At 35.1% G+C, this 9,531-nt stretch overlaps 1 protein-coding gene across 1 annotated transcript in view; it reads left to right on the forward strand.

Annotated features, from left to right (window-relative positions):
- Positions 1 to 4,302, forward strand: part of LOC143292003 (desumoylating isopeptidase 1-like) — a 5,307-nt gene extending 1,005 nt beyond the window's left edge. The window contains exons 2-5 of the mRNA XM_076602157.1: positions 33 to 127; positions 877 to 986; positions 1,313 to 1,435; positions 2,288 to 4,302. Coding sequence (XP_076458272.1) covers positions 33 to 127; positions 877 to 986; positions 1,313 to 1,435; positions 2,288 to 2,393 — 434 coding nt within the window. The 3' untranslated portion in view covers positions 2,394 to 4,302. The remainder of the gene's footprint in view (positions 1 to 32; positions 128 to 876; positions 987 to 1,312; positions 1,436 to 2,287) is intronic.
- The last annotated feature ends 5,229 nt before the right edge of the window (positions 4,303 to 9,531 follow it).

Raw genomic sequence — 9,531 nt, forward strand, 5'->3', positions numbered from 1 at the left:
GTTTACATTTGTAAGCATATTCCCTCCCACAGGGCGGCAGATTGATGGAGTATGGCATACAGGCATTGTGGTGTATGGACAAGAATTTTACTATGGTGGAACTTCTGGTATTGAAAGCTGCCCTCCGGTGAGTTTTCAGTGCCTGATCAGATGTGTGTGTTTGTGTGTATACATGTACATAGATATTGGTACATATGTTTTAGAAGTAAAGTTTTTGTTCATCATTTTGTGTGAATAGTGATCATTTATCTAAAAGCAAAATGGTAAAGCATCGATCATACCAGTGTTCAGGCTCCTTTAAACAAGGAGACTACTCAGGTGAAGCTCAGTGTGTGTGAGTGTTTATGTAGTACTGTACAAGTATGTTCTTGTTAGTGTGGATGTGATGTGATGTGATTTCTGATGTGATACTCTATAATTTGATCATATTTTATCCATGGTGCAATCATAATCATAGTCATAGTATAATTATTGTCATTTTCCTTGAAAGAATTTATAGGATTTTTTCACTTAACAAGTGTCAAGCACAGGGTCACACATGTATAGTGTACACATACACACAGACACTCACAGACAGACAGACAGACAGACAGACAGACAGACACACACACACACACACACACACACACACACACACACACACACACAAAAGACATTCATGACTTTAACCTTCTTGCGGTTCTTCATGGTCATGTATAGTGTACACACACACACACACAGACACACACACACACACACAGAGAGACACACACACACACACACACACACACACAAACAAACACACACACGCACACACACACACACATACACACACACATAAAAGACATTGATGACTTTAACCTTCTTGCGGTTCTTCATTGCTTAATTTTTTTTCAGGCTGGAACAATTCTAGGACAACCAGATCAGATTGTGGAAGTAGGTCAAACAGAGATCCCACAAGATTTGTTCATGGAATTTCTACACGAGCTGTCTCTCAGCACTTTCAGGTGAATGTATATGTGGGCAGTGTAGATTTTTCAGCATATTTATTTATTCTTTTTGAATATGTTTTTTTTATTTTTTACATTTGATTATGAATAGCATAGGGTCTATGTCTGGTAACTGTTTATGCAAGGAGACACTGCTGTTCCAATGGCTAGGAATCTCTCTCTCTCTCATCTCTTGTCTTTCTGTCTCTTTCTCACTTTTTCTTTGTCTCGGCTTCTCATTTTTTTCTCTCTTTTTTTTTTTTTTTAAAGATATTGTTTTATTTTTTTCCACTTTCTTGGACTTCAGTCTGTAACCTTATTTTATGGTACGCTTTGGTCTGCAGGCCAGAAAGATACCATCTACTGGATCACAACTGTAACACATTCAGCAATGAAGTGGCCCAGTTCCTGACTGGCAAGGGCATTCCTTCCCACATCACCAATCTGCCACAAGATGTCCTCAGCACGTGCGTTGTGTTCTGATCATTTGCAAGATCTCACCTCCGTTTTTGTTTAGAATGTATGGTATACAAAATATACATTGAGTTAGAAAACTCTACAGGGTGGTTTCATCAGCTCATGTCTGCAAACAAGTCCTAAAATAGTTAAATGATATGTAAATAGTGATACCCTGCTTTGGTTGTCTTTGGCGGTGTGCATGTTAATTTGTCTGTTGTTGCTAAATCTGGCTTATGAATAATGACAACACAGTTCTTGGAAGGGCATTGGAAGAAATAAATTTTTCATCAGTGATTTCACTCATTTTTTGCTTGTTTTATTTTACAAAATGTTTGCACTTTCACTATATTGACTCATTGATTGCTTACAATCATTTTTTTTTTTAATACATTTTGTACTCTGAAATATGGAAGTTACATTGATGCATACATCTACCAGGAGCTGCAAAATATTTTTTTGAAGGGATCTCATTCGTACTAAACATCACTTGAAAAAAAACCCAACAAGATAAGGCTACTTTTTTCACAATGAAATTGATTTTAATGGAACAGAACAGAACACAAACATCCAACTTATGTATCTTTGTCATCCACAGCAAACATATTAGTCACAGCATATATCAGTATAAACTGGTGTGATGACACAGCCAGTAAGCGTCAATTGCTGAACCCATACTGGAATAAAAACAAGTTCTTGGATAGAAAATCAAGATGTAGATCACATCGATAATTTGAAATTGTTGCCTGTTTGTAAGAATGGTACTAAAGTGTTATGTGAAACCACCAATACAGATTGTATCATGCGCATTTCTCACAATGCATGGATTATATACTGATATTATCTACCATTGACCTTTTCAGGCCCTTTGGATCAATGATACGACCGTTTGTGGATGCCATGCACGTCCAGGGAGGTCACTCACTGTTCCCTGCTCCTGGCAACACCCCCAGAGGAGGGAGCCACTAAGCATGACTGTTAACACCAAGACTTGTCACTTCAGTTATTTGGTTATAGTCTGAAATGTCACGTTGCACTCATAGAATTGTGTAGAATCAAACTGAATGTTGTTGTGCAGCTTTTTTTTTTTTTTTTTTTTTTTTTTCAAAAGTACTGTCATGTCTTTCATTTTTTAATTATAAAATAAAATGCTGTGCTGTTTTTGAACTCCATGAAAGGGGTTTAGACAGAGTTGATGTTGGACTTATTTTTTTTGTAAAGCATAATAGTTTTGATCATAAGTGGTTTGACAACTGTATCAGGTACATGTGTGTGCATGCAAATGTCTTGATTTGCTCAGCAATATGTGTACTGTCAGTGTGTGTGTGTGTGTGTGTGTTTGATGTGTGTGCAAGTGTGTGCACAGGTATGTCTGTTAAGTATAAAAGCAAAATTGAAATCTGATAAAAATCTTGATCAGAATAAAATAGAAGAAACACAATATGACTTTCCATACTTTAAAAACCAAAATGTTCTTCACACTTATAACAACACTACTTCATTACAGAACTCATACATTTAGCACTCATATTGTTGTTGTTTTATTTTGATACTGTCTGATGATCAATAATACTATCTGTTGATCAATTGATCCTCAATTTTCTTTTTTTATTTTTGTGGTATCAGTTAATGATGCAGGTAATGCTTTACTTAAGTCAAGATGACGATGAAACGCGTTTTCCATGATATTCAGAAAATGTGTAAAAAATAGAGAAAAATTGTGTATGCCGATGTGTATATGTTTTCATTGATTACCAATCAGCTTATTCGTGAAATTTACCCATTTTCAAAAGATTGCCAACAAGCAAGTGTATGCTGACTGAAAAAAGAAGTAGAACAAACAAAAAACACTGTGTTGCTTTGCAAAACACTTGCTCTGTACTCAAAATATTTGAGAACAAGTAGTGTCATAGGAAATCTCAGTGTATCAATGTAGAGGCATATATCAAGACAGACATTACAAAGGCATGACATGGCAGTTCAGATTGGACTGGGTTGTACTACTTTGTCATGGCATATGTGTGTGTGAGAGATTTTGGCTGCACTCCAGTAGAACAGCACATTGCCACAGAGAAGTGCAATGTGTTTCCTTTAAGTATATATATAGCACCATATTATCTACTTTTGTACTCTTTTTTCCTTCACCCTTGCACCTTTATTTGACTTGATTTCCGTTTGAAACGGAAGGTGCATCTTATGTGTTATAGTTATTGGCTGAAAATGATTGTATTTAATTAATGTATCAGTTTCTGTGTTGTTGGAGAGGGGGTGGGGGGGTGGGGGGTTGGAGTGGTGGTGGTGGAGAAAATCCTGCTGCAGTTTTTCACAAGGCAGAAATATGATATAGCTGGTGCCAGATACAAGATTGGTGTTTGCCTGGTTTATAGCCCAAAGGGATTTACCAGTAGTCATCTCACAGATCACACTGGTACTTTTTTCAGGCTGCACTAACTTCTTTTCAGTTTCCTCTTTACAGTGTTTTGTATAATTTTCCAGCAGCTCTACAATCTAATTTATTTTTCATTTTGTGTATAGTTTTTTACTATTACTCTGTATGTGTGTGGGGTGGAGAGATAAACATTTATATTAGTCTTTTATTTTCTTTTACCTTAAACAGCAAGTCAAATAATCTCCTCGAGCTTGAATACAAGTTGTTACAATCTCTTTAGCTTATATATTTCCAGTATCATATGTATACTTTGTTCACATGAAAGTGTTAGTTCATGGCACCAAATGTACTGTTTAGGTAATAGCTTAATAATAGACACAACTGGTGTTTCACTTATATTACTGTGCTATGATCTTAATGAATTAAAAAAAAAAAAAAAAAAAAAAAGCATGAGGAATTGAATCTGGAAAATGAAGGTATTTGCTAACATTTGACCTTTTTTTTCTGATCGTGAGAAATGAAGTTGGGTGGTTTTATAAGTTCTTGTGATGCATTATGCTTATACACTCCCTCACACATGCACACTTGCTCATTCATTCATGTATGTATACTTTGTTCACATGATGAAGTGTACTATCCAGATAATAGCTTGATAATAGACACACAAGCTGGTGTTATGAAGGTTTCACATGTATACTGGGAGGCCTGTGCAAACACAGCGTTTGTGCTTTTTAAGTTCAGCGACATATTCTGTGCAGCCTTCAAACAAGTAAACCTCCTCTACTCATTTCCTCTAACACCGTTACCTGAAGGAAAATAATGTAATTGTTCTATTGATGCAGAAAAAATATTTTTGAAACATACTTCAGTAATGTATAAAAGTAAACAGATATATCACACTAGTTATTACAAATACTTTTATGTCACTATTGAGTGTTCATCAGGAATCCTTAACAGAATTGTTATACTTGAGTTTCATATCCATTCAGAATGGGTCGATGGTCTGAATACATATCATTTCATTTCTCTCTTTCTCTAACTCACACACACTTATAATCTGTTCAAATCTGGTTTATTCATTCTACAACCAGTGAGTGAGATTTCAACAAAGAAAACAGTTTCATTATCAAACAAATAATATTCTCCATTGCTTAAATCACATGTGGAAATATGCTAAATAAACACCGTTTCTAGAGTAAAAAAAAAACAAAAAAAACAACAACAAACAAACAACAAAACAATCTTTCCATGACATAAGTATGATTGATCATGTGATCATCCTACACAGGACAGAGCATGCAGATAGCAAGCAACTATAATGCAACAGTATTTTTCTGTCAACAATAAAGTGAAAGTAAATATGCAATTAAGATAAGTAATGTTTCTTCATCTTCATCCCCAAAGAAATTAATAGCATGCATCCTGACCCTGATGTTCTGTGATAGAAAACCTGTGTGAAATTGTCATTGCTGAAGAGTCTGGATTTTCATCTTTGGTAAAACCCATGCCATTCTGGCTTGCAGCACATGTATATTACTATCAACCACAGACAGAACTGACAGTAAGTTGAGTAATACACAGCATAAAAATACAAATGAAAATCTTTTTCTTGAATTTTAAACCAACACAAGGGGATAGACACAGGAGAGGGGGAAACACATGCCTTGCAGAGAATGCAGCAGATCTTTTCGTGCCTGGTGCATGTGCTTAAGTGCATGGCCTTCTCTTAAGACTCTTTAGCCTTGGTTAACTCCAGTTGATTCCTGCTAGAATGCTGGGGTTCGTTCTTTTAAAATGTCTTTACAGTTGCACAAAATATTACTCGGAAATCATGCGCTAGAGATATTCTTTTTTCCTTTTGTTAGTTTTTTTTCTCTCTGTATTTCTTTCCCTCAAAAAACCTAGTTACCTGTGTGTTAGCTGGCGAAAAGCAGTACACACCGCTGGCTTGAAGCTGTGTGCCCCCATGACATCAGAGTTGAAATTTAGCAGTGTTGTTCACGAACAGCTGTTCCACCAGCAGAAAACAACACAAACTCTACACGAGTTGATTTCTTTCCTTTTGTCTGTAAATGCCAGGAACAAGAAACAATTTCTGCAACATCCAACACTGAAGAGCTTATACAACATCCAAGGACTTCATGGGTTTCCAGCTTTGAAAAAACATTGTTAGTCGTTTTTTCAAGTAATTAAGCAACAACAACAACAAATTTCAAATGAATTCTTATGCACAAGAAATATGCCATCCAACAAGATAACAAATAACTACAGCAGTACACATGATAACGGTATTTGTGGCCTGCTGATAAGTGCACACACAAATTAACGAAGTTGCCAGCTATATACTTCAGTGCATTCCGCAGTTGTACTGTTCTGACTAGAGTGGTGACTCTGCATGTCCATTTATACTTTAAACAGAAAACAGCAAGCTCTTGTCTTATTTTCTTTTCTTTTTTTTTTTGGGGGGGGGGGGGGGGAGAGAAATAATTCAAATCAAATAAAGCATTTTTAAGCACATAAACCCACGAAAGATTTTTAAATGCAGATAGCACAGGAATTTCCAGCTTCTCACTACTTTCCATTTTTCTTTTAGTTTTTATGTAAAAAAAAAAAAAAATTATTATGCAACTGTACGGATAGTGTATTGATGAAAAGCAAGTCTCAAAAACCAAGCAAACTGTAAGATTAGAAGGAGCACACACAAAATAATGATTCATACCCAATATAACCCCATCCACTAAATGCTCTATCTTAACTTCTGCACCTTGCGTGTGTGTGTGTGTGTGTGTAAATATGCTTGGGTTGGTGCGTACTGTGCATGTTCATGTTGGCAGGATGTGTGAATAATCATTCTTGTGTGTTGTAGTGGGTGTAAAAAAAAAGCCTATGTCAAAGTTTAAGACACCCACTAAATCTGGGTGCATACATGTGTGTGTGTGTGCGTTTTCATCTGTTGGTTTGTATGTGCTAAGAGCTGGTAGAATTTCAATGAGACAGCAGCGCAGTGTACATTGTTATCTATCAATTATCATTACTCCACAAACTCAAGTTTTCACACATCCCTGAAAATCCATGTTTTATCATTTTTATCCAGTAATCTGTATTTTTCACTAAAACTGTCATGACATTATTCAGACCACATGGAATTAAAGCTTTTATAAGTTGACATAATACATCAAAGTGAATGAGACAGCACAACTGCAACTGGGAACTTTTTTCTCCCCAAAAGATTACACTTGCTTTTATAAATGCTTATATCAAGAAGAAATTAGTGAAATTATCAGGATTTAATCTTCAGAAACGAAAAAATGCAAGAAGAACCAAACACAAAAAAACAAACACATAGCATTTGGCCAATACAATCATAATTTACAAATATATCTATCATGAAATATTATATTATGTAAACAATTATTTTCATCAAGAAACATAATATACATACCATCTGATGTAAAGAAGGCTGCTTTTAAGCAGACTCTTTCTTTACAAAAACAAAAAACAACCAATTTGCAACAAAGCTCAACATATCTGCAAACTGCTATGAACTGTGCTGCTAGCAGGACGTGCCAAACAAAACAAACTGTAACAGAAAAATATAAACAAAGCAAAATGAAATCTCTTTCTAATACTGAATGAAGATGTCCATGACAAATCACCAGTATTTACATTTATTGTGCTAATTCAGGTGAGACATTTCTGACAAAACGTTACCAACGTCCTCTCTTTCATGAACAGCAACTTGCATCCAATTCACAAATGAAACTTTTTTCCCAAATTCTCTGTACATATAAAAAATCTAACACACGTTCATCTTGAATGAGCGCATTTATCTGAGAGGTGTATGTTTCCTTTTGTCCCATATTTTTTCTCCTTCTGAAAACAAAAATGAGCAGCCTTTTTTTTTTCTTCTTTTTTTTTAAAGTTTGTTACACACACCCTGAAGCAACTCCAATGTTTCTGTGATTTACTTCCCTGTCTCTTCATTTTTGTTTTTTGTTTTGTTAGTATCAACTTGAGTGTTTCAAATATTTCTGGGCTTCCATCCCATTTGCTCCATGTTTAATTTTATGTGCCTTTTTTTTCTTTTTCTTTTTTTTTTTTTTTTTTTTTAAGTAACAATCCCAACATGTACACCATTTTTTTGCAAGTCTGTTTGTCAACAAGCAAAAAAAATATTTCCAGAAATTTGAACAAATGACCAGGAAACAAAGTTAAATGATTTGTGCTTTCAAGAAAAGAGTGAACGGTTACAGATGAAAGAAAAAAATAATTAACATAAAAAAAATGCACATTAACAAAGAAGCAACAGAAATTTTGTATTTTTTAAAATAACAAATGTTTCCAACCAACATAATATTCTTTTTGAGAGTATTTCAATTTTCATCAAGGGGAAAAACATCAAATCACACAAACCAACACCTCCAACTTGGACTTCATAACAAAACATTTGCGTTTTAACACACAAAAAAAACATTGGACACTGTGATTCAGCAGCCATTCACAGTCCTGTGTGGAAGTGATACACTGGACGATGCTACTACCATTGGTTTTTGTTTTGTTGTTGTTGCTTGGATTTACTTTTGTTGTAGTTTCTTTGTTTGTTCTGTTTTGTTTTTGTTTTGTTTTTTGATAATTTAATACACAAGTGCCACAAAGACAAACATATACCGTGACAGCAGGAAATAAGTGTTGCTGACAGGGCTCAGAGCAGAATGAGCCTTATACTGTCAAAACATGCCTAATTGTGTGGTTCATTATATGCAGATTCAGCTCTTTCATACACACAAGAGTCCAATTGTCAAATCTTAGCACACATCGAAAACAGTATTTGAGCAGAAAGGGGAGGGAGTGGACATATCATCAACTATATCTTAATCCAACTCCACCTTCATATTTCATACACTACTAAACAGTTTTGAAGCTAATTTTACAGTTATAATAAAATCATGAATTCAATTCTTTTTTTTAAGCAAAAAAAAAAAAAGCATATATTGTTTAGAGTCTCAATTCTCATGCAGGCATCAAAGTAAAGCAGTCTAGCGAGAACCTTAAAGTTTGTGGAAATAAGCTTCAGAGGAAACAAACTTATTTGATTGGACTAAAAGGCAGAAAAAGAAAAGACAGAGTAGACTGAAAGTGGTTTTAAGAAAAAGATGACTGAAAAACAAGAGAGCAGACATAAAAAAAAGGGTGTTTGTCATAAACTATGTCAAGTCAGTGACATTCAGGTTTAACACTGGCACCCGCCTCAGGAGATACGACCAACAGGTAAAACCATTCCAAGAAAAATAGGGCGACTGCTGAAAACAAAAAAAAAAGTATCCCTGGCAACCCAACAGTAAAAGGGCATGCAGACAGCTGGCAAAAAAAAAAAAAAGAAAAAAAAGACAACCTGCAGTTAATGTTAAGTAAACTGTACTGAGACCGTGGTTATGAAGATGGTCTCACATATCTGATGATACATTACAATATAACCCAGTTCAATAGTACGCAAAGACACTAGCATAAAAAATGTTCACATTTTTCAGTCACATCACAAACAAAACAAATCACAAACTTTCATCTTTTTTTTTCCAAATATACAAACATGGTTATTTCAGCTGCCAGCAATGACTACCACAGAGGCTGATTCTCATATATACAGACAACATCAAAACGACAGCTGTGAACACAGACGAATCATTCTTGAGGCACTTCTTTATGACATTTGAGGAGTTC

This window comes from Babylonia areolata, chromosome 18, assembly GCF_041734735.1.
Source record: "Babylonia areolata isolate BAREFJ2019XMU chromosome 18, ASM4173473v1, whole genome shotgun sequence".
NCBI lineage: Eukaryota > Metazoa > Mollusca > Gastropoda > Neogastropoda > Buccinidae > Babylonia > Babylonia areolata.